This window comes from Balearica regulorum, chromosome 3 (genome assembly GCF_011004875.1).
Source record: "Balearica regulorum gibbericeps isolate bBalReg1 chromosome 3, bBalReg1.pri, whole genome shotgun sequence".
Taxonomy (NCBI): Eukaryota; Metazoa; Chordata; class Aves; order Gruiformes; family Gruidae; genus Balearica; species Balearica regulorum.
This window is the reverse complement of record NC_046186.1, coordinates 63,836,319-63,862,063: the sequence shown is the minus strand read 5'-3', so window position 1 is coordinate 63,862,063 and position 25,745 is coordinate 63,836,319. Positions and strand designations below refer to the sequence as shown.

Below are 25,745 nucleotides of genomic sequence, written 5' to 3'. Positions count from 1 at the left end.
ATGCCACACTATAAAATGTGGGCAAAAGAAATGCTTAAATCATTTGCCTGTTGTTTTTTGAAAATTGTGTCTGCCCCAAATTTTTTCACTAACAGTTTTGCCACTGAAGTCCGGCTTCTGGAATGGTTCTCGCTTCTGTCTGATCTGGCTGGGATTTGTTAATTTTCTACTTTAAAACTGGAGGTTTTAAAACAGATAGCTAACGCTAGCCCAGATCTGAGCACTGTGAACCCCAGCAATATATCTCCTGGATCCCACAGTCTGTTACAGAAAAACAGAAATGATAAGTTCAGAGGTTCAAATATTGTTTTCTAATGCAATTTTCTTGGAATGGTGCTGTAGTAAGAATAATAATAATTCAAAAAAGAATTAAAGAGTGCTCTAAACAATTTTCAGAAAGATACAGAAGAATTCTTTTTGCTAAAAAGTTGAGTTTGCATTTTAATTTCTATAAATTAATTAAATAAATTGTCTTAAATACAACAAATACGTTCTATCTCTCTAGTATTTGCACAGAGCTAATTCTTCAGACATGACAAATTCCTATTACTATCAGAAGACACATAATTAGATTTCCACTCATTTACTGTGAAACCACAGAAAAAGGTTACCAGTCGCCCTCATCCGATTGCATATGTGGTGCCTGGCTTTGTGGCCCAGCTTTTCAGCTACCATTGTTCATCTTTAGCTGCCTAAATTGATGCACCTTGTGTTGGCCAGAGAAAGAAAATGCATCAGAAGTTCCGAACTGCTTTTGGACACGTAGGCTGCACGTCTGTGCCCCAATGCCCCCAGGGTATAAACTCTAAATAACATCAGTTCCACATCCTGAAGCTTGTGACTGAAAAGCGCAATTTTCACACTAGATGTAAAGCCAACGTTTCACTGAAAGTGTAAAAACTGATGTCCCTGCAAGGGTAAGCCTGCTTTCTGGCTGAGGAACAAGAAAAATGAATGCTGTAATTCCAACATAGAGAGTCCCATCTTCCACCCAATATGGATGTGGGAGGAGGAATACTGAGCCATCATTTCATTACAAAACAGTTAATTTTATTCTGGCAGCTGGTAGGACCCCAGCTGTCCCTTTCACTTTCACCCTGTGACAAACACATGGAGCGCTGCAATAATTTCGAGCACGAAAATGGAGAAAAGATGAACAATAGCGAGTCGCTAAGAATGCTCATTTACATGGCATGTCTTCCTGGCTGTCTGAAATGACTTGTTTTTCTGTTAGCCCAACTGCATCAAGAGCTTTTTTTTTTTTTTGGTCGTACATCTAGCTTGATTACAGGACAGATTAGGTCTTAAACATTTCTTATGATTAATTAAAGAGGTGTTAGGTTTTAGTCTATTGACAGTAATGGCTTGGTTAGTAGCTGGTATTTCTGCTTCATACAACTCCTGTAAAGAAAATTAACAGTGCCAGAGAAGTTTCTTCCCTATGAGACTGAAAATTTACAAGAAAACCATACATCATAAAATACCAATTTTCAGACTGCTTCTCATTAAAATATGCTTTAACGATTGGTAGAAGCACCATGGGGTGAGTGAAAAAGGATTATGTATGATTGAATGTCTCAATTGTACTTGATGATTGCAGTGAAGACACTGGAAAATCAGTCTGCTTCAGTGACCTACCTAGAGGTCTGGTAAGGGCAAGCAGAGGGCCGGATTTCAGAAGGGAAAAGCACATAAACAGGAGGAAGGGGAGGAAACAGCTGAAGTTATAATGGTATATTTATATACTAGTTAACAGAATTAAACATTTCATAATTTAAAAAATTGATCTGCAATACTTTGGATCAGACTCAGCAGAGTTTGCCTTACTCTGCTGGAATCACTACAACTTCACTGGTGACAACTCTTGTCTACCCTACGGAAATAAACTCAGAATGAGCAGCCATTCATATCACATGAAACTTCTGCAATACAGACTTTATTTTTGAGACAATGTGACTGCAAATGTCAGTAATCATTGCATCCACTGTAGAGAGGCCAACCTTAAATTGTATTTTGCTCTTGATGCTGAATTGAGAATGTTCCGAGAAAGCATTACAGATAAACTTTTCTTACTAAAGTAGAAAAACAGTGTCATTTCCCCAGCTGAAGTCCACTTAGCATATTTACTATTAGTATCACCAGTAGTAGTTGCTACAAAACACAGATGCAGCAAAATGTAGATTACAGAGCTTAAAAACTAAGCTTGTCTAAAAATGTTTATCAAAAGAAGTGAATAATTTAATTCTAGGAAATTATTATAAACAGATATCTTATGGATTGTCTATCGGAAACTTGGATGTCTTCATATAGTTACAGGGTTGTTCCTTACAGAACAGGCTATAGTCCCTATAGACTGAGGCTTCCCCTTAGTCAAATTTACTAATTAATCATCTAACAAATACTATATTAACCCTGCTAAATTCGAGGCTAGAGAAGCAATACTTTAGTTTTTGAAAACAGCTGGCAGTTTAAGTAATCAGACTTAGAGGAGGGCTGGGGAGGACAGAATGGCATGGAGATTACAGAATAACAGTTCAACTAACGAAGCTGGACTTTGGGTTGTTGGATGATATGAAAAAAAGTATCCTCAAGTATCTCAAAAGAGATGGGGCACTAAAGAGTCTATCTGTGACAAGCCTTTTTTTTTTCTGCAGTCATCAGTGAAGATACAGCAGAGGAAATGGAGGAGCTGCAGCTATGCATTTGCAATACACAAAGTCCTTGTTTTCCCACTAGGCACTGCAGAATAGCAATTGTCCATTCACAGCACATATCACATCCTCTGCATTTCAGAGCTAATATTTTTGCAGTCCTTAAGCTAGCATGCTTCAGCCTAGTGTGATTAATTTTTGTAACCCCTTGAGGAGCATCGCATGAGGTGGGTGTGCTCATGTTCTGTTCCTTGTTATAGGAATTGTTTTTTCAGGTATAATTTTTAAAGTTAAACTAAAAGATTTTCAAATTGCAGAGGGTTAATATCTACAGCAACACCTCAAACAGAGCTTTAAAAAGTCTCGTTTCACAGACTGGGAAAATATGAAGATTGCTAGTCATTGAGCATACCTGTATATTAATCCAATTAAGAATAGAAATCGGCTGTGTTGGCTGAAATTATTTTTAAGGCCACTCATACACACACACACACACACGAGCTCTGACAAGTGGCTCCTCCTCTTGTATTTTAGAATCACACTCCTGAAAACAATGTTAGTTTTATGCTAGCAGTTGTTTTCATTTCCTGCAGCACACTGTCCACTGTAATGCTGCAATACTCATTCAAGGCAGATCGCTAGCTCGACTATGAATCGAACCTATATGCCATCAAACAGACGTCAGGCTACATTACTTCAACTTCCAAGCAAATTTCCACTTTTCTCTGTTTAAGTAGCAAAAGGTATCTGAATACTGGTGTTGATATAAGACGATCAGCTCCCTCCCTTCCCACTGAGGATCTGCTTATAAGTCAAAGTGCAGGCTGCTTCTTCATTTTGAACTTCTGAACCCAAATCAAGTAAAGCAATCTTAGCGTGTAGTAAAAAAAAAATTGAAATGTTGTGGTACGTGTACTCCTAAAAATGAGGCTGATATTGTTTTCTGCTTGATCTGTTTATTTCCAACTCTTTCTCTCTCTGCTCTGTCAGACAAACTCGCAGCCCCCTCAGGATAAGAACGAGTTTCTGCTTTCTTCTCCCTTCATCTAAGCCAGCCAAGTCGCAGGTCTCCTCTCCTGCCACAGAGCAGTAGGAAAACATATAGAAAAAGCAATCACACTTCCCTCAGTGGGATCAGAAAGGACCACAATAACAGATTCTTTCCGCAATCTTCTCTCGCCATCAAATGGTTAAATCAACAGAAGTTAAAATTTTCATCTAGTTTGAATAAAGAGAAAAAGGGAGGAAATTCAAAAACCGGTTGCTGTAGTAACAATCACCAGTACAAATCTTTTCCACTAAATAATAGTATTATCTCCCTCTCCCCCTCACAATTTTAGTTCCCCTTCAAAAATAATCATGCTGCCTCTTTTAGATTTGCTGTACATACCTCAACCATTAAACAAGACATTTAACCATAGTGGCAGTTCTGTGACCTTTGAATGCCGTGAAATCTCTAAGCGGTGCAGCTTGTTCATGAAGACTTGTACTGCAGAATCCAGTAACTGCATCCAGGATTAGGAATAGAATTAAATAACAACAGCAAACAAAAATAAAAAAAAAATTAAAAAAAAAAGGAAAGAAAACCTCCCCAAGTCCCCCAACCCAGCCAATAAAACCACCTTAAGAAGCAAAAAGACTCGGGAAGAGAGTGCACTTTTCTGCCAGTGTAAGGGCTGGGGTAGAGCTGAGCTTGCTGCAGTCTGCCCGCCCGTGCTCGCGAGCCGAAGGCCGTGCCGGGCTGGGAGGTGCTGTCAACTGCCACGGGCGCGGGAGAGCAGACCAATCCGCGCCCGCACTGTCAGCTCCGTGGAGTGAAGCCTTTTCTGTTTATGTTTCCTCATTTCAGGAGTGACGTCAAAGGGTTTAGTTTTTCCTCTGCATGTGCTATTAATTTTAAACGACTACTATGGGAAGAATGTGGCAGTGATTTAGGCAGGCTACCCCGCTCGAAAGAAACCAGAGCAGTGATTTATCTGTCCTGGATTTAGCTTAGACAGATTTTATAATGAAAGGTACCAGAAAGATCCAAAATATCCTCATAAAATGGGAAAAGGCTATAAATATGCTTATATATATTGAAGTGTTCTTAAATATACCCGATATGTTTCCCAGTGAGAGCTGTTATCTGTATGGGTTGCGGTACAAAATCAGACCTGATTCTGCCCTTGCCCCGAAGTAAATCAGGAACTACCTCTCTAAATTCAGTGGTGTCACGCCAGTGTAAACCTAGCGAAAGAGATAAAACTGAGACTACTGTACACATCCCTTTATCAGACAGCACCGCCAAGATCGCAAATTAGCAAACGTCTTTTATTACCGTGTCAGTCACGGATGCAGTCACCCTTAAGGTTTGCTGCTCTGGGCAAACACCCGTTCCACCGGCAGATCGCAGCCCAGCCCTGGTCGCCTACGAGCTCTGCTGCGGACCACCACACAGGGCTTTATTTCATACCGAATTCCGTGTCAAAAGGCAAGAGGCAATGGCAAAGAAGCCTGTTGTCCTGTGGCACCGCATCTTTGTCAACAGAGAAGCCACGCAGCTGAAGGTTCAAAAAAACAAGTAACATATGTCAAGGTCAATTAGCATGGGTAACAGAGGCCACAACAGCACGAGATAATTAATAGGAGGTCAGTTGGCAATGGTAACTCTTTAGTTATCGTCATCGTTTTAATTTTACTGATTTGCTCTTCTAAGGATTCCTTTCAAAGAGATTGGTTTATGAGGCACGGTTCATTCCTAAAAAAGTCTTAACATTCTAACATTGAATTGTAAAACACATTGTAAGTGCTTTTGAAAGTGGATAGGCTGACAGCTCTTGAGAGAGAAATTTCTCAATGATTCACAAAACAGGTACAAAAATAGTAGAAGTACTAGGAGCTTCTCCATGACCACCAACTGATGCTACTGAAATGTTACTTTGGAGAGGCCAACATATTTAATGATTTTTTTCTCACTGAAAAGTCTGCCTGTGCTATCACTGCTAATGTAACCAGCTTCAGCAACAAATGCAAAGGGTTACAGTGCTGCAAATGTTGGAATAACATATTTAAAAGTATTAAATAAGTTAGAGATTTACAAAATCAATTAAAGCTCATTAAGTTCATCCAACTGTACTTAGAGAACTGTATGAAGCAATCTGGAATGCATAAATAGGAATATTACTTGTAGTACACAGAAAATCATCATGTTCATCTTCACTCAGCATTGGTGAGGGGGCAGCTGAGTATTGTACTTTGGGAATTACACTTCAGGGATCAGTTTTGGGAATGTCATTTGAGAATGATGTGGGCTCCAGTGAGAATGACCTGGATTCTATGAAGAAAGGCTGAGATTGACATTGTTTAGTCCAAAAAAGGATAAGAATTATTAACTATATAAAGGTCACATTTATCTAACACACACCCCCACATCCCCACATCCCCCCACACATCCCCACACCCCACACACACCCCCCCTTTCAATACTAGAGTTTATTCTTTGGACTGGAGACATTATCTGGCCTTTAAACTCTTACAGCCTTCATGACGACACAGCTGCATTTGAGCTGGTAATAAGTCTCAAACTGTGTTTGGGAAGTGATTAGGGCAAAGCCCCAACTCTGCGAGGGCCCATTCTAGGAACATGACATTGTAGATAATCAAGGTCTACTGTTCGGGCCTCTGTTCTGGCTCTGGTTTTTTTGTCAGTATAGATATAGGCAATTTGTGAAGAAGTGAATGATATTTTTCTCTGTATTCATTGTGGTTAGAACAAGTAAACTGCAGCAGAGGAAAGTTGTTGATATAGGAAAAACTAAAGAGAGAGTGAAGTACTGAAATAGATAGGCTGTGATAGTCCTCAGTGTCCTGTTACTGGCTATTTTTAAAAGTATGGTTAGGCAACCATCACTCATGAGCAGTTTTGATATAGGTGATCCCGCTTTGGAGTATAGAGGTAAGAGTAGGGGATTTATGAATATCTATTCTGATCCCATTTTTTCCATTTTCTGCATTTTAGCATCAATCTTAATAATAATATTACACTGTGTTTCATGAATTAGGGTACCAGTAAGTTCAAGTTCTGTACAAACTCTTAGATAGGTATTGCGTGTCTCCTAAAGAAGTTAGAGGTTACTTCAGGAATCATGTGGTCCTCTGACAATAAGTGGTCACTGGTTTTTGTGATGTAGATGCTTCTTGGGTGAAAAGATGGAGAGGTCTAGAAGTGTTTATGATTGCAGTTTCTACTTAGACAATCTCAAATGAGTACGTGTATGTAAGGATGGGAAAGGGAATGCATGGCTGTGCACGGTGTTGCAAGGAAGACCTTGGTTTCCTCACCATAACCACATGCTTCCATGATGGGATGGGAAGGACTTCTGAGAAGAAATGGGCTCCATCTAACAAAGAAAGAAGGAAAAACTTTAGCATGGATTTGCTGATCTGATCAGATATGTGCTAAATTATCCTCTCAGGTTGGTCACATGAGTGTCCAAATAAACAGGACCCACAATGGCCTAGACAAAAAAAGCTGAAAAAATGAAACCACTATGATTCTGTAAAAAGTATCATTGGAGGAAGAAGAAGAAGAAAGCAAGCCAACTGATGGTCAGCCTAGGTGCCTCTATACTGATGTAAAATGTATCAAAACTAATAGAAGGAGCTGGGAAACTTAATGCAAGAGCAAAATTACAACTTAATTGACATAACAGAAACTTGGTAGGGTACAGTCATGTGAGTATGTGACTGGAATACTAATACCAAAGAGCACAGCTTGTTCAGGAACAACAGGAGGGAAAAAGGTGAAGGAGATTATGCCACATATCTCACTCAGATGTTCAGAATGCAGCAGAAAACACGTATTGAAAGTCTGAATGATAATACAAAGGAAAAGAATATAGGCATTGTTGGGGGATCTGCTGCAGATCCAGGCAGATCAAGTGGATAACTGTTTTTGTTAGCAATTAGTGGGATTGTCTGAAGCACAGAACTTGGCCATAATGGGAGATTTTACTCTTGCAGCTCTTGGAAAAAGAGCTGAGCTGGACTCAGACACTTTGGTTCATTCTCTCCAGAATAAGCATTCAGAGTACATTTGGGAATCCCTCAAGTTTATGAGCCTGCCTTTTTGAGCAGTCCTGCTTGATTAAGTAATTCATTTGACTTCCTTTTATAGACCTGGCTCAGCACTGGAGGCACTTTAATATTTGTCTTTAGCTATTCTCCCTTCTCGACATAGGTGGCACACCAAGACACGCTATCTCCTACCATAGGATGGCATTCCTCTTCTCAAATCTTCAACTCTTCCATTGTTGTCTTTGGAAAGGAGCTTGGATATTAGACTGCTTAATCTGCCTCACCCAAACCACACTCCTTATACCCAGACATACTGCCTGGAACCTAAAAAAAAATATAAAAAATTATCCGAGTGCCAGTAAAAATTGATAGAATGGCAGGCACTGTGCATGGACAGGCAAAAAGATGCCTCCTTCCTAAGGCACCTTCCACTTTCCTCCCACCTCTTTATTTCTACCCTGGCCATCTTTAGGAAGGACTCTAGCATGGGAGCACATGTTGCTCTTCATATTGCTGTCAATGACATCTGAGGCAGTATAGTATTTTTAGAGTGTGGGAATGAAGAGTGGAAAAAGATGCATCCTTTGTAGGCTGCTGCCACTGCTGAATGAGTTCATGCCTGACTCTTCCTTTCCACATCCCTCACCTCCTCCTGAAAGTGCTCTGAAATGCAAGATTGTAGATGTTACAGTAATTCCCAAAGGTTCCTACTTTTCCCTACTTTTCCTTAGGGCATGAACATGTAAGTCTGAGGATGCTGAAGACTGTGATGAAACTTGTCCTTTGCTAAGTCTGTTGCAACTTTCATTGTTGGGGGACAATAAAGGTGAAGAACTAGTGCAGAGGCAAAGTCTTCTGTAGTCAGGAAAAGAAAGGAAGGAGAGAGTGGAAAACCACAGTCAAAGAAACAGTGTCAAGGAAGTTTATGCTTATCTCACCCCAGTGTGTGTAAAAAGTATACTTCAGCTACTCCTGAAGGTGAGTTTATATGTTACACTGGATATATTCCTGTTGGGAAACTTTTTGAAGGCAGATTTCTCCAGGCTGAATCATGTGAAATGCCTGGATAGTGACTAGATGTGGATGTCCTATGCCTGTTTATTTACAAATTAATGCTGTCAGTTAGCTTTTAAATCTTGTTACAGATGCAATGAATGGCTGAAAGCACCACTGGTGCACCGTCTGTGGAACAGACTCCCTTATGGTTCTCTTCTTCACCTGGGATCTGTGCAACGTTTTCTGTGTATTTACAGACAGCCTGTGTGAACTCTCAGAAGATACGGTTGGCTGGCAATTAGCTGAGGTTCAGGGTTGCCCAGAATGACCCAGGGCCAGGATGCAGAGGGCAGTATGACTCAGTCAAGCAAGGAGATAGGTAAAGGCATGATGTTATTCAGAGCAAAGTGGTCCCAAAAGGAGGACACAGATTGCTGATATGACTGTAGACCTCATTTATCTGAGCCAAAAAAGCTGGTGTGTTCGTCCAGCATCTGCTCTAATCTGAAAAGGTGAGTTAAAAAAAAAAAGTCTTTCTATATATTACTCTGTTTCTCTTTGCTTTCTCTCTCCCTGGACAGTGCAAAGCCAAGGACATATATGCAAGGGAGAAAGGTCCCACTAATAATATTTGTTGCAACTGTGTGGTTTATAAAGATTTAATTTAATACATCACATTACTGCTCTGTAAAATTTATATTAGCCAGTACATTAAAATCTGTAGAAAAGGAGTAAAGTTTCAGTACTTTAATTTGGAGTAATATAATGTGACCAGATTTTTAGAAAACATCTCTACTTACTTCTATATACTTATTCATAGATTTTAGTGATGGGAAAGATCCCTAATAAAATGGATATTTTTTTTCTATCATAAGAGCATAGAAGTAATTTCTCATCTATGGATTAGGTAGTTCATATAAACAGCATTGGATAAGCTCAACAAGCATCCTATACGATGATAAAAGCATCAGGAATAGAGTTTCAAATACTCATTAACTTGGGGCACTGGTCTAGAATATAGTGTGGACCTTGATTTTCAGTAGACATGACTCTTGAATTAATGAAAAAATAACTGCATACATGCATATTATGAACTAATTTAGGGTCCATACATAGTCTGGTTTCTGTTTTATGGCATTTACATGAGTTTCAAAGGGTGCCAGTTGGATTACAACTGAAAAGGACCACAGCATGTCTTGCTCTAAGAGTCAGGCTTCTGGCCAGGAGCGCACAGAGCAGTGGTAAGCCCCCCAAAGTCAGAGTAGAGCCATATGGGCAGACGTGTAGTTTGTGCTGCTACTGCAAATGCTGTATATAGGCACAAAGGACTTCACTATCTGGAACGAAGCAGCTGACATGCAGTTCACAGGCATGCAAAAAGAAGGATGAGAAAACATCACGGTGAATGACTCATATTTCTTTTGGTGATCAGACCATATGAAAACACATTTGTTTGCTTCCTAATATGACATTTGATTTCAAACCCAGGAAAATTCAGAACAGAAAGGTGAGAAGTTTAGTGCTCTCCCTTACCTGAAAGATGACAAACTTTCTTTTATTTTGGCCAGTGCTGAGTACTTTTGACTTCACTCTGATCACTCATAGGTGGGTAGCACAACTTCCCTCTAAAATCCAAACATGTTCAGAGAAAAATTTCAGTCTTAAAAAGCAGCAAGATCAGCAAATCCAAAACTTTATCTTTCTTATACTACTGTTGCTGATACTTCTCCGAATTCATCCAGCCCTAATTTGTGCAAACAATCTTTTTGTTTATCTGCTTGTTTTCAGCCAGTGGCTTCTTTTATTGGGCTCCTGGTGTTTAAGAGAGTTGAAAGAGAAAAGATAAACTAAAAGCAGTTTTTCTATTCCACAAAGGAAGTTTAAACAACAGAAGAAAACCCGGATGCAATTCTGCATTGAAGGGTTAAAAGCAGTACCAGACAGGTTAGTACATCCACTGGAGAAACTTTAAAAGTGAAAAAGTATTGCAAGTAAAAAAAAAAATCCTTGTTTGTTCAACTAAGTATTTATATTCTATGGTCAACAAGTAAGGAGAGATAGGAAAAATAATGATATGGTGGTTTCCAATTCAAAGCCTCTTTTTTAATATTTAAAAATTTGTACCACATCACTGATTTATACAGATAAACACACAGGTAAATGTTTTCTTGAAAAATACTCAGGAAAATTGTACACAATTCCTAGATTTTCATTTCAACATACATAAACTACAAAGAGCTTCATTCTTGCTTTTTCTGGGTTTTTTTCCCTGCCTTCTGTAAAATGTTAGATGTGGAAGGACTTGATTGTTGCTTAAGAAAATCTTTGAGCAAAAGTTGTAATTAGATTGTAGAGTGGATTTTGTAGAATAAAGTGAATTTAAATCTATTTTAACAATTTAACTTAGGCATTTCACTGTTTTTCAGAATTTGAAGATTTTTTTCTTATTTCCATTTTATTTTCTGTGAAATAGGCATTACTTGAAATGAAACTGAGGCTAACATTTTTGAAAGTAGATTATTTAATCTATCAAAGGGAATGTAAGCTTTTGCATGAAGCTAATAATTATTTGCTTTCTTATCCTGTTGAATGGAAATGTGGTAGAGTGAGCCAGCAGCTATAGGCCTTTAAGATGAAAAGTACATTGAGAGGTGCAAATGAAAATTAGTGAAAATCATCTGGTTTTGCTCACCAAGTAGTTCTTGCACATGAATGATGATTTGGCCAGTCAGTTGTACAGCTGTCCGCCTATTTTCTTCCTCCGCACCTCCTTACTCCACAGCCTGCATCACCCCTGTGTTTTGGAATTCCCACAGAGTCTGCAGACATTAAATGGGCTCCTTTCGAACAACCTGCGTACTCCACAGAGTTGTACTTATTTCATGATATGTTATATCGTTAATATACAGAATGAACACAAATCATTCCTCTGTTTAGTGCGCTTATCAGGAAAAGTGAAAGAAGAGTAAGGGTACAGTAAAAAGCGCCACTGCCGTGGCAGGTGCCCCTCCCCAGCTCTGCGACTACACAGACTGAGTAGTAATCCTAACTCACTGAAGACTTCAACCTTTTCATTATTTTGTTTAATTACTTGAAATTAGCCAATGTGGTGTTTAGTCAGATGAAAGAGAAAAACAGTCCCAAGCCAAGCAAAATGGACAAATTCTCTTACAAACATAAAGGTTGTAAATTCTCAGCAGATCTAAGGTCTCAATGTTAATCTCTTCCAGACTGCAAGGTTTGAGTCTCAATTTTTCCCTTTTTTTTTTTAACCTATCTTGTTTAAATCATCTCAGTCCTATGCTGTCTGAAATGCAAGCCAAAACATAATTTCTTTTCACAGAAGAGGAAGAACATTGTTGGGGGTCACAAAATTCCATTTCCTTAGCATCTTACACAAAAACAACCCTAATTACTCTAACATCACATACATGTAAAACAGTCTGCAAAGTTAAAGCATATGTAGCAATGCACTATCAATAACATTTATGCAGTAATCAATTGGTTGCTTTAGGAGAACAGTGATGATTTGCTGTGGTTTTCTAGGCAGTTTGAACTTTTAAAAGGAATCATAATTATAAACTTTTTAAAAGAGGAAGTTGAAACTGGTATGAATTAATTCAAATGCTAAAGGCGTGAATGGGAGGTAAGGTAGGTAAGCACAATGAAAACACTGGAAATGTATTAAAGATAAATAATGGATGAAATCTTTGACTGAAGTCAATGGGAGTTCAACATTCACTTTAATGTAATATACCTGCTATACTTTATGATGATGTACTACTTATGGAGAATCTATTCAGTGTTAACAGTGTAGAGATACTTCAATCACGTTAACCTTCAAATTTTCTTTACATAGATTCAGAATCTTGATAAACAGGCAAAATAGTTAAGTACCACACAAAACATGCACATGCTCAGCTCCTTCTGTGAAGGCAGACCCATTAAGGACAAATACAGGTTGCTTCATTGTTGTGCCAAGCATCTGCAATTTTGTAAATTATGGAATACAGTAACATTTTGAGACAACTTGCCTTGGCAACATTGACAGAGGACAAACCACTGATTTTCTGTCACCTGCCTTCCTGCTTTTTCAGTCTTCTAATTCCAAGCATCTCTGATCCACATCTTCACAGACCTTAAACAAGACCGTTGTTTCCCTCTGACTTTGTAGGCAATAAATGAAGTTGGGCGATGGAAGTCATTATTCCCTCAGCTCCTCTGCCTACTGTCTTCTGGAGGCTGCTTCCCTTGCACTGATGTGCTTTTTGGAGCTGCTTCATGTACAGTTCAGTTGCTTTTGATGTGACAACAGTGACCTCCAGGAGAAGCATCTTTCCAGCAGTCTGACTTCATTTATTCAATGTATCAATACATTATGCTAATTTAAAACTCAGAATATATAAGAACCTAGATTACTGGAAATTATGGGGGACTGGATATAGAAATACTTGTTTTAATGTGTCAATGTTCTTTTGTAGGCACAGATTAGCTTATGTAATGCTTGTATATTATTTATGTTTAATGCTGTCATATTTATACATTTATTCCAGACTTGCAAACACGTGTAAATGATGATTTGAAAAGCTGGTTCCTATAAATCTTAGGACCCACCTTTTCCATTTTTTCATGTAGAAATGTTATCAGTGGATAATTCTGGTAGGGCTTTAGAAAAGTGAACAATAATTTAAAGGCAGTATATAGCATTAGATATAAGAAGTAATGAGTATTCTTTCTCCTGAACTATATGTGGTGCACTATGCATTCAGTAAAAACTTCTGATGACTCAAATGTTGTCCCAAAGAGGGTAGAATGACAACTACTACAGTAACACACTGATCCGACAATATGAACATTTCTGTTAACCAGCATTAGAGGCATTTTTTAGCACACTAATAATAAAAAAGTTACTGTGGTATCCAGCCACTGAACTACCTTAAAGATAGGGCATAGCTACCAAGGCCCCCTTGATTTTGGAGTAAAGGGCTCTCTCCTTTAGAGTGATTTAGGCTGAATTTTTAATGGCATCAAACAGGACCTCAATTAACGGTCCCTGTTCCTGCATCTGACCCACCCTCCTCCTGCACACACACTTTTGTTTTATGAGCGGAACTCTTTCCCTGTGACCTCTGCAGATCCAGCCCACAAACCAGGCGGTTGGTGTCCCTGCTTTGCGCTCTTAAAATATGCAATCCCCTTCCCAGATGCTTGCAATGCCGACGTACATACAGTGTAGCTCTCTTTGATTTCTGTCTTTCATGGTCCTTCTGTCTGAATTTCATGTTCAGAGTCACGAGGTTTGTTAAACACATGGAAATATGTTTTTCTGACTATTATCCAGGAGTAACTATTAGGAATCAAGTCAAGCCAAGCTAGGGGATTGAATCCATCTCCCGAAGGTCAATAAATACATATGAAAAGAATAGCTAAACAAAGACTATTGAAAGTAATTTCTGTTCTATGCAATTGTCAAGTATGGCTACATATCCTGTGCTTCTACAGTTTGGTTTGCATCTGAAACTCCAGCTTATTGTGTAGCTAAGAGAAAACACAGAATCAAAATGCTAGGACTTGCAGCTGTCATGCTTAAAGAACCCCAGCCACTCGCACTGAAGTGCAATTGCCCTTTATCTAAGGTATTTTTCTAAGTGATATTTTTCTGTGATGCCTAAGATCACTCAGAACTGTGAAACAAACCAATCTCTAATAAGGGAAAAACTGAAGTTAATGGAAACTACTAAAGAACAAAAATGAGCAGAAAAGAGAAAATTTTACCAACAACAAGCATGAAGGAGAAGAGAGACATATTTTTACATGGTCCTAAATCTTTCTGGTGTGCCTAACTCTAAACCCTAAAGGCAAAATGTCTCGCCCATGCGATACATAACTGGCTAAACACGACCCAGATTAAGGGCAAAGGCGAGCACGTGGCCTGCACTGGCACAGAGAAGGAGACAAGCTCAGTGATGCTCAGAGATTAACTCAGCTACACAATGAGGATCAGGAGAGATTTGATAGCCGATGTCTTGTTAAAACAGCAGCAGCGTTACAGACCACACTCACACACTGAGATACCCGGTTGTCTGATTAGGATTGTGAAGCACACTTCGGTCTAATCAATCTGGTTGATCTCTTGACATGAACAGTGATTTTTATTTCTGAAGTCCCAAGTTAGACTTCCCTACCTACACACAAATCAGACACACAAACGCATACATCCATGTATTTCTTACTCTTGTTCAAAATGACATTATTCACCATTATGAAATCCAAGGGATCTTTACATATTCCAAAGAGAGGACAGTAAGTTAGGCATGATAAAAGTACCTTTTCTTTTTTACAGTGGTTAGTCACCCTGTGGAAACATTGTTTTGTGAAAGTCTGCTTGTTTAGTTTCCAGTCAGCTACACCATCCCGCCCCTGGAATGTCAAGGTCAGAGGACAGCAGGATAATTTCTTACAAAGTTAGTACATGTTTAAAGATAATTAGTTCAAAACTAAACTTCCTTTAAAAATATTTGACATTGACTGAAGGAGCGATTCTTTAAAATAAGGCGCTGTTATACTTTGTATGACAACGTGTCTTTATCTGCACCTTCTGTTTTCACTGCTGTCTTGTTTAGATTCATTTGTAATTACCAGATGAACATTGATAGAGGCAATAAGCAATTGCAATTGTTCTTCGAACTAGTATTAAGGAAAGGAAGTGGTACTGGATGAAACACTGACATTAGAAAAGACAGCTGAAGATTGGGTTGGTATAAAAAATAGGAATTCTGACTCAGGGCCTTACATTTTAGTCACAACATGAAGTAAAACCAGACAGTTTGTGTTTATTATTTGTCGGTACTGAAAAGTTATGAGGAAGATTTTCTGCTGTGACTGGGTGTGGAAGCACTAGAAATCTCCTGAGAAAGCATCTTCTGCCCAAACATGAAAGCCCAAGAGACTTGCCTTGCTGAACTCGGATGTGGCATTATAAATAATGAGCAAGTGTCCAAGAAACAATGCTGAATTCTGAGGTTTGCTGCATGTCATTCATCTCTACCCCACTAAAGAGCTACAGGAGCAAAAGAACCTGTCCAGGGTTTGTGGCCATCCCTGTATCAGAAGTTGTGTTCATGTATTGTACTTGAACTTTTTAGTGGCATTGGATACAACGAATCTCTTAGGTAGGTGCTGTTCTTGGAGAATATGAGTGTCTTTGCTTATTGTAGTGAGTGGAGGAAGGAGAGTAGAAATAAGAGCAATCAGGAGGCAGAAGAGGAGGAATCTGGCTTGTGTGTTGGATTCAGCCTAGGACTTAGTTTTTTCCCTTACACGACTACAGGAAGATCCCACCTGGCTGGCTTACAGTGCTGCTCTTCCCCTACTCTTACCAGACATACCTATTCATACCACTGCTTGGTTCTCTTTCTTCGGATGCTATGGTGCTTTCCCAGGTTTCCCTCACATTGTGGAACAACTGGTAGGATGCTTCCCAAGCCCTCAGGGGCCTGCTGATCATATTTGTCTGTATCACCTTGTAATTGCCTTTCCACCTGCAGAGCTAGAGCTCTATAGGGAATGGATTTGAGTGGAAAGGAGTTCTAGGATGAACAGTAAATTACGGTTGGAAGAAGTGGACAGTCAGGTCTCCCTGATTTCTGTATAGATCTGAAATTAGAGCTATCCTCTGCTATCTGAAATACAAGTAGTTCCTGGAGGTCTCTCAAGAACCAGAGGTAAGGTTTCCAAATCATCATGACACGGTGCCTGCCGTCTCCTTCTCCAACAGAGACATAATGTTTTCTGGTTCTCCCAGGCTCCCCATCTAGAGAAAAGAGGAATTTGCAGGTCCCCACAGTTTGGAAAGGGGATGCTGTGATGTACGCTAGGCCACGTAAACACAGACAGATTCAGACTGCCCACCTTGGTTTTGCCCATGTTTTGTGGTGCTGCTGAATAAGCCAGCTTAGACATAAGCTATATGCAATACCTGAAGTGGGACTTTATGACTTGCTCTAGTAAGTCATAAAGCCACTTAGATCTTTGAACAGCACTTATAGGTGCTTATAGAGTGAGCGGCTGTTTTTCTGAATGATAGCACTAGCCACAGCTCACCAGGAGCCACCCTCTTGCAGAGAGGCAGGATTCAGCCGGCAGCTGGTCCTGCGGAATCGGTGGCTCCTTTGAAGTTCTTGCAGACAATGTGCCCGTATTGCTGTAGACAACTGCTTTCCAGAAAGAACCATTGGACCCAGCAATAACTACACTCAGTGTGTACTAATAATGACAAAAGGCTGGAACTGAGTTATAATTTTGTCTATAATACTGAAAAATAGTTTCAAACCAAAAGTATGTCCCATTAGCACTACCAACAACATGAAACTGTTTGCTGTCTCAAAAAAAGACTCACACATTTTATTTGTGTTTGCTCAGCACCTATCACTGTAAAATCCTGGTCCATGACTCACAAAACAGCAGCATAAACAAGCAGACATTTCTTCTTGCACTTCCCTACTGCAGTGTCTTATTGCACTATGAACTTTCTGAGACGATGAGGATTTCTTCCACAATTAGTAGTTTGCATTTGAAAGTGTAATAGGCATGCATATTCAACACAATTAATTCTTTTGCTGTTGAACATTTTACTGAATCTACCTATTAAGTAAAGCAGAGGTGCTCATGAAATTAAGTGGCTGCAAGGCACAGAGAAATTCCTTATACATCAGCTCAATGAAAGTATGAACCACTTTGATGGTAAGACGTACTTCACTTTGGCTGATGTGCTGAGTTCAGCTGAGTCATTTCCATCAGGTCAACCGTAAGTTTATTCAGGACCATTGAAGAAAGCTACTGATTTATGAGGAGATGTGTGCAAGCATTACTTGGGAAGAGAGGAAGTATTTAAGCTTTTGCTAGTATAACACATGTTTTATAAATCTGAAACTCACTAAAGTGGGTATTGCTCTGGAAAAATAGAACAAGATGATGATAATTACCACAGACACTCATTACAGTAATCAAGAGTGGTAGAGGTCATGCAAATGAACATTGTTCAGAGAACAGGATATGAGACACTCTGACTTCTCTGGACGGAGGACAGGGATACAGAAAGAGACGGGAGAAAATGTTAGAAGAGTGCAAAGGAAGGAAATGTGAGACGGAGTGAAAAGAAGGCAAGTCCATATCATTTACGTCAAAACTGCCTTAAATAAGAGCAGCCAGGAAGGTATTTCTGACTTTTTCCATTTCAATGGTACTGAAATAATTTATGTACGAAGTTTGTAAGGAATCTTACAATCCTTTGGTTTGAGAGTAAACCACAGATGTTTGAGATCAAACACACAGGACTTGATCATGAAGATGACAGAATGGGAAACTGATGGTAACAAAATGAAATTAACAGATCTGATTTTGTCACTACAAATCCCTCTGAATGGATATGCACATTATATCTCTCAGTCCTTCCAGGGACTTTGCATTATCTGGCTATAAAGAAGCATGCTCGGCAGTTAGAAGAATCTTCCTTGTCATGCTCCAACAAAACCTTGCTCAGTCCTCCCCCTAGGCTCAAAGGGAATCCTTTTATTCCCGGCTCTCCCAAACAGACCTGAAGGTGTCCCTCCTCCTGCGGCTCCTCAGCAGTTTTGGATCAGCAGAGCACAGCAGAAGCTCAGTACAACGCTGAGCCCGACGTACCGAGATTCTCCTCAACTCACCCGCTGCTGCGTCTGGCTGGAAATTGCCAGAGAGGCCAGGGGAGTGGATGCGTGTTTTGATACACCCTGAAAACAGTATTCACTAGATTCATTCATACGTAGCAATGATTTGCTGCTGGCATATGTATTAAAGAAACTTCCTTGAAGTTTTCTTCATGGAATTCTGTTTCCTTCTCTGAGCTGCAAATCAGAGGTGTGTGGGCAATATGTCATGATTTAGCAGGCGATTTCTCAAGCATGAAGTCACAATCATGATTTTTGTTTCATTTATTCAATTCAGTTCAGTCTCAGGAAAATAAAAAGCAGGAGGTTTTTTGTTTGGGGTTTTTTGTTTGTTTGTTTGTTTTCCAGTTAGATATTTGTTGGAAGACACTTCTACAGGCTGAATTCTACACTGTAAATGAGGCTTAAACAACAATTATTTTCTTTAATGTTACTCTGTAAAGATTTGATTGATTGATCCAGCCTTCCTCTTAGTTAAGTGACAAGTGAAGGAAATCAGTGTCATCCTTTATAAAGAGCCAAAGGCTGTCACACTAACCATGGTTTTGCTAGATGTGAAGCTAAAGCCATTAAAATTAGATGCAGAAGTTAGGCAAAGAGTGTGTGTAGGAGTTATCATGATGTCCTAATAATCCCTCAGTGTCAGAACGCATCTTGGGGAACTACTGGCTCAGAAACAGAGAGAATATGCATGCACACAGAAATGGCTATATTCTTACTATCTTCAGTGGGAGCACTAAGATGTCAGGTAGAGGTAAGTTCCTGTTAGTTTTCTTGTGGTAACGCCAATTCTTTCTATCTGTGCACCCAGCAAATTATTTGTAGATTATCTCTACCATTCTGCACACTAGTGCTTACTGCGCTGCTTACCACGTTCCTTTTTCCTTGCAACTCATCAACAGACCATTCTTGGAGAAAAGCTTATGAAAAAACCAATGTACAAGTTCAGCTCTGAGTATAGTTCAGCTCTGAATCAGTTGAGAAAAGCTACTACTGTGCGCAGTCATATATATTTTAAAGATTGAATATTTCACCTGAATTCTGTTTTACCTACCCATAAATACACATGAAAATAAACTGATGATAAAACATCTACAGAAATTCATGTTCCAATGTTCTATTTTAATGGATTCTCAAGATATACAATTCCTCTTAAAACAACAAGAGTTAATAATTTGTTAGTATTGTTTTCCACAACAGGAAACATCTGATTTGCTGTAATTAGGCAAGGCAGCAATACATGCCATCACTTAGCAAGCTGAACAGCAATTGACTTTCATGATCGTTTGCCAATCGTCAGGCATTAATAGGAAGCAACATCATTTCTTTTGACATAATCTCTGCACAGTAAATAGGGCACTTGTGCAAATTTGATGGGCTTCATTAAAGCTTGCGCAGCAAGAGGAAAGGAAAAGACGGTGCAGTGTAATGGAGTGTAGCCTTGCGACATTGTATTCTGTGATAGTAGAGAGTTGCCAGGGGAAACTGCAAGATGCAGATTCCAAACATATTTTGTAAGGGAAGAAACACAGATAGTGGAATGGTGTCCTTTCTCTCTCCCTTTTCTACGTCTGACTGCAGTATGTTCATGGAGCACATATCGAGTGCTCACATTGCGCCTTCTGTACCGTTAGGTCTTGAAAGACTGTCCAGCTTTCAATCAGCTGCTGTATGAACGATTAGCAGAAGTTTGTTAGTACCAAGCTAGTGCATGCGTTACCTGGCAGCAGCTTAATTTTCAAATGCAATGCACCCAGCTTCATGGGTGCCATGACTCACACTTGGCAGCCTCTAAACAGAGCAAGTAGAGGACAGTCAACCAACCTTCCTTCCTGTTGGTTTTGGTTGTTGGTTGGTTTTGGGGTTTTTTACACTATCTGATTTGATCAGCTGTTTTTCTCCAAGAAATGCAATCAGATTTCTGAGATGGACTCGTTAATATAAACTCTAAACTCCATTTTTTATTATGTATTACACTAAAGGTAGGATTTTCAAGCTAACTAGAAACAGAACTATTTCCCCTGTGCTTTGTACCCGAATCAGGTACCTTTCTTAACAAAAGTACATATCACATATTAGGAATGCAACTGAAAGCTCCAAGTAGATCGATCAACAAGATAATAACCACAGTTCTTCTTTCTGTCCCTTCCTTATGACATTTCTGACCAGATCTAATAATTGCACATGTGCAAAGCAAATTCCTCCCTTGTACAGGTGAGCAAGCCAGAGAGCACAGGGAGATCTTCCCATGCCCCTCATAAACCCTATATCTGGGTCACTCATCATGGCAGTTACTGATATTATCTGAGCATGAAACCTGCTTTCTGTGAGCATCCTGAGTAGTCATTTCGAAGAAAGCAGGAAGACCGTAGCCGAGAAATTAAATAATTTTTTTTTTTTTTTTCCCCCAAATGAGGCAGCAGAAAGCTTGCTGCCTTTGCATATAACACTTTCTCTGAACATAATACCATACATACCATACACTGGGCAGGGCAGACTGGCATTGCCTAAGTGTTGTCCAACAGTTAATACGTGTAACTAAGCCAAACAGTAAAACCTCTGGAAAAGAAAAATCCCACCCACTCCCCTTAAGGCAAAGTGAATAAACCATTCCGTTTATATCTAATGCACTGGCTGCCCTAACATACAGCAATCACCCCTGGGTCACCGAAACAAAGTCTGGAGTTTTTTATACAAATGTTTTTAATTTAGAGTTGCATTTGTGAATATTCCCACAGCACCAGAGGAATCCTTCCTTGTAATTAGCAACTCTCAACATAGCTTGTAGAATACAGCTGCGAACCTTGTGATTTTATCCTGTCTCTGAGGAAAATCATGAGGGAAATTTTTCTTTTCTTTATCTCACAGCCTAAGCCATCTAGTCAGCCTGCAATTCTTCAGGTTATGGCTCCTGATGATGTGACGTGCTCTTATGTAGAAATTAGATTTATCAGGTGCTGAACTAAGCTGATGTTTGCAATGAGAAATAGTTAATCCATTTTCATTAAATTAGCAAAGCTCCCAGTGAAAAACAACTAGCATATTAGAGAGATAACTACAAAAAGAATAGATTCTTAATGCCAAAAGTGCCAGTTTCAACTTTGTTATAGAAAGCAAGCCAGTTCAACTAGTAATTCATGGATGCTCCTAGATCATCCCTAAATTTGAGGCGCCCTGTGGTGTTTTGACTACCATGGTCCTGTTTTAAATCTGTTTTTAAATAGATCTTAAAGGTCTTTTCCAATCAATATGATTCTGTGATTCTATGTCTATGCTCTTTTCCCCGATGCACATCATACCTCGTTTTTATACACTGCTTTTATTCCAAGCTATTCAGAGATGCTTCTATCTAAACACTATCTTTCGTACTGTCTTTGTGTTTTACAGATTGGGGAAGAGGAAGAGTCCTACAGTGATTTATCCTAAACAGTGATGGAGGTGAGACATACAGATGAGCGTTCTGTCCAGGAAATTACCTTGTTTGCAACATACAGGCACAAATTGATACATTTCACAAACAAAGAAATACTGAAATCAGGAGTCAATCTGTCTACAAAATACTGACACAAAGCCAAAACACCATGATTAAAAAACTGAGACTAACACATACGAAAATGAACAAAACCCCAAAACATCTGAATACAAGGCCTACCCCTAAATACAGTGTAAATGTTTTGCTAAATTGGAATCTTTGGGGAGACTGGGGAAAAACTAGTTCAAATGAAATACAAAATTTATCAACTTTCAACCATTTCACCAATTGCACTATCAGATGAATAGAAATAAAAATTATTTGTAGTGATTGAGGTAGCATATATCATTCAAACCCCTCTGAAGGGGGCCTACAGGAAAGATGGAGAGGGACTGTTTATGAGGGAGTGTAGTGACAGGACAAGGGGTAATGGGTTTAAGCTGGAGGAGGGTCGATTTAGATTAGATATTAGAAAGAAATTCTTTACTGTTAGAGTGGTGAGGCACTGGAACAGGTTGCCCAGAGAGGTTGTGGAGGCCCCATCCCTGGAAGTGTTCAAGGCCAGGTTGGATGGGGCTTTGGGCAATGTGGTCTAGTGGAGGGTGTCCCTGCCCATGGCAGCAGGGGGGTTAGAACTAGATGATCTTTAAGGTCCCTTCCAACCCTAACCATTCTATGATTCTATGATTCTATGATTTACTCAGATATTTTGAGAATGCATTTAATCTCTTGGATTGTCTTGTTATTGTATATTACATGAAGGCTTTCAGCCTTTAACTGAAATAAAAGGCTCACAAATTGAAAAGAATTCAGAATAGTTCGACAAGAATTATTTCAGGTTTGGAAGTCATGGCTCAAAAAGCCTGGTCTTCCCTATATAAACTAACTGGGTTAAGATGCCAATTGTTCTTGATTGGTAAGTACCTTCACAGGAGAGAGTTTTCTGAAAGTAAATGCCTGAACTACATCAGAGGAAATTAAATTTATTGATTATCTGGATTCAGCTTCCAATCTAGATGTGGAATAGTTAGTTGGCTAAGTAAATACAAGGTTCTTATCACCAGGAGTCTTCAAGAGGTATTAGATGGGTTTTCTCAAAGAAATACCATCGGTCAGACAGAAGTGAGGGACGAGTGCTACCTCAGCTTCTGTTGCCCTGTTGTGCAGCCCGTAGTAGATCATGAGCACAGTGCTAAAATGTAGCTCTATGACGGAGAAACCATCTTTATACTCAACATGTAAAGATACTGGTTTAAGATGAAAGCACCTGGGCTACTAGTATGCCTGTAGCTCGAGCAAGGCCAGCAGAGTCCATTCGGTGGTGCAGGCAGCCATCCCAGCATCTGCTGATAGCAGCCCTCTGCCCCCTTCTTTGCCCTGTTAAATACCAGACTGCGGTAGTACGCTTGCTTCATGGAAACAAGCTGTGGTCTGTGCTGTCACCTTAGCTCTGTGTGTGTGTTGTCAATGACGGCAGGAGCTGTCGTGGGTCAAATCATGCTGGGGGAGGAGCATGTGCTCAGGTAAATAGCACAGATGTTCCTGGGCTTGAGCCCTGCCCCTGTTAAATTTATTAGAACAGCTTTAGCCCTGCATTCTGTAAAAGTACAAGTTGTAATATGAACCAGTGAAAAATACTTTAAAATGAAAACTTCCCTTATGGCTGATGGTAGGATCAAGACATGATGATTTTAAGGTAGGTTTAATAGCAAGAGTTAAAATAGTCTACTCCATGCTGTGTATCATGCTCATCTTTGAGAGTTTTCCCTTTATCTCTCTATCAGTTTCACTTGGGAAGACCTCTTTAACTGTCAAAGTGACTTTTGATCATATATTGGCCTTTACAGGACACAGTGCAAACACCAAACTGTAATTTCAGGAAGAAAATATTTATTTCCCTCTTTAGAGTTAAAAATCTAACACGTCTCCAGTAACATGTTTTTCTGAACAAATGGAGCCTCTGAATATATCTATGGACAAAATTGAAGAGTAAGGAACTAGGTTTATGCCTATTTTGAAAGGAATATAGGATTGGCCTTTACTTCTTATTGCATGGTGAATATTTGCTAGGTGGGACTTGATGCTGTCTGGGAGAAAATCAGTGATGCTCCTCCTCATGACCTTCCAAATGTCTCAAATTCTTACAGATATACTGGCTCACTGTCTGGATATATGTTGGGCTATACATATTTTCTGTGCCCCAGATCAATAGAATTTTGGACAGAGGAAAACTGTGACTTTTTTCTTACACACAAAAGTGATTTAAGTGGAGCTCATTGGGCAATGCCAGTGACCTCAAACGGGGATGGCCCGTCCTTACTCATCAGAAAAGCAACAATGGAGAAGTTCCAGAGAAGAGGAACTAGCTAGGCTTTGTTCTTAAAAAACAACACTCCTCCCTCAAAAAACCCCCCCAAAACAAAACAAAAACAAAGAAAAGGAAGAAGTCTTGGCTTCCTGATGGCTTTTTTGATTATGAGGCTTGTTAGTAGCTCCATAGTGGCCCTCAGCCATGCTGTGACACAAGGTTAAACAAGATGCATCCTGGCTGGTCACTGATTAGTGGGAGCACAGCTCTGAATAATATTCGGTCTGCACAAAAAAATAACCTTGGGCAGTTGGAAAGTCCATCAACGTTCAAGTGTTTTATCTTGGAAGTTAACCTTGTTTTCAGCCAGGTATCATTTTCTGGAGACTGAAACGTCAAGAGATATGGTAACTGTCCTCTGTACCATCAGAATTCAGTTTTTAATTTTTTCCAATGTTGTATAAATGGACATATGCTCTGAAAAAAATCCTCTTATTGATAGTGCATGAAACCCTTAGTATGTATTAATGTATGGCATTTAAACAACAGTTTATAAATATCCAAGCAGCTTTAGATGAACATGCTAGTTGTTGAAAAGACCACACACCTGTATATTGGGAGTGACTATATCATGTTCAGCTGTGATGATCAAGCCAAAAAGCAGTTTGAAAAACAGCTTGCAAAAGACATACAGTTAATAAAAATTACTTTTTTGTAAAGCTTCCTAAAGTGCTTACAGAAAATGAAGCCATAGCAAAAAAAGCTTAAGTAAATTTTTATTTCTGGTTTCACTATGGAGGAGATTGAGTTCCCATACTGCAGGGCTTCTATATGGCAAACACGTAAGATTATCTGATGCAAATTGAAAAAATCATTAAAAAGAGATTACAGAAAAAAATATTAATGTTTATTTTGTCAAATCAAAAGACCCAGGAGGTACTGCTTGAGAGTTTTAGAGAAACTCAAGAAACAGCCGAAACTAACTGATATGTAATCTCCTGCTTAGGACGGCTTTGTGCCTGATGACTGGAAGGTAACCAGCAAGGCAGATATTTAATGAAGTGGGTTAGGGGTGGTTTGGGGGGAAGTTTACAAATTAGTGAGTTTATGTCTGTGTTGGGTAAATCAGTAGACGTCATTTTAAAGATGTAAGTAACTTGATACTTGAAGGAATATGATATGTGTGCTGCTGGGTATTGGCTTTGGGTTTTGTTTTCTTAACAAAAAAGATTTGGACTGTGCAAAATCTATACCGCTGTTCAAGTGATGGAGAACTTTTATGTCTCCTAATGTCTACAGCCCCACTGCATAATTTGGTCACTGTTTCTCCTGCATCAGTAAACAGGCTACTTTTTGCTATATTTCAAGATATTAATTTAGATGGATGGCCTTTTAGTCTAACCTAGAACAGTTGTACTTAGTTAAAAAAAAAGCAAACTTGTTTTCCTTATGTCTCCTATTTGCATATTGAATGAAACAAAATATATCATCTTAATTAAACCAGATTTTTTTCCTTAATTTTGTGTACTTTAGTATATTGTCAAATATCTAGT

At 39.2% G+C, this 25,745-nt stretch overlaps 1 protein-coding gene across 2 annotated transcripts in view; it reads right to left on the bottom strand.

The window, feature by feature from the left end:
* PDE7B (phosphodiesterase 7B) overlaps positions 1-4,419 on the bottom strand; it is a 178,749-nt gene extending 174,330 nt beyond the window's left edge. Inside the window, exons 1-2 of one of the 2 annotated variants that reach the window (XM_075748191.1) lie at positions 4,274-4,419; positions 4,042-4,156 (exon numbers count right to left, since the gene is read on the bottom strand). In XM_075748191.1, coding sequence (XP_075604306.1) covers positions 4,042-4,062 — 21 coding nt within the window. In that variant the 5' untranslated portion in view covers positions 4,063-4,156; positions 4,274-4,419. Of the gene's footprint in view, positions 1-4,041 lie in introns of both variants that reach the window. The other variant, XM_075748192.1, reaches the window with a different exon arrangement.
* Between the last annotated feature and the right edge of the window lie 21,326 nt (positions 4,420-25,745).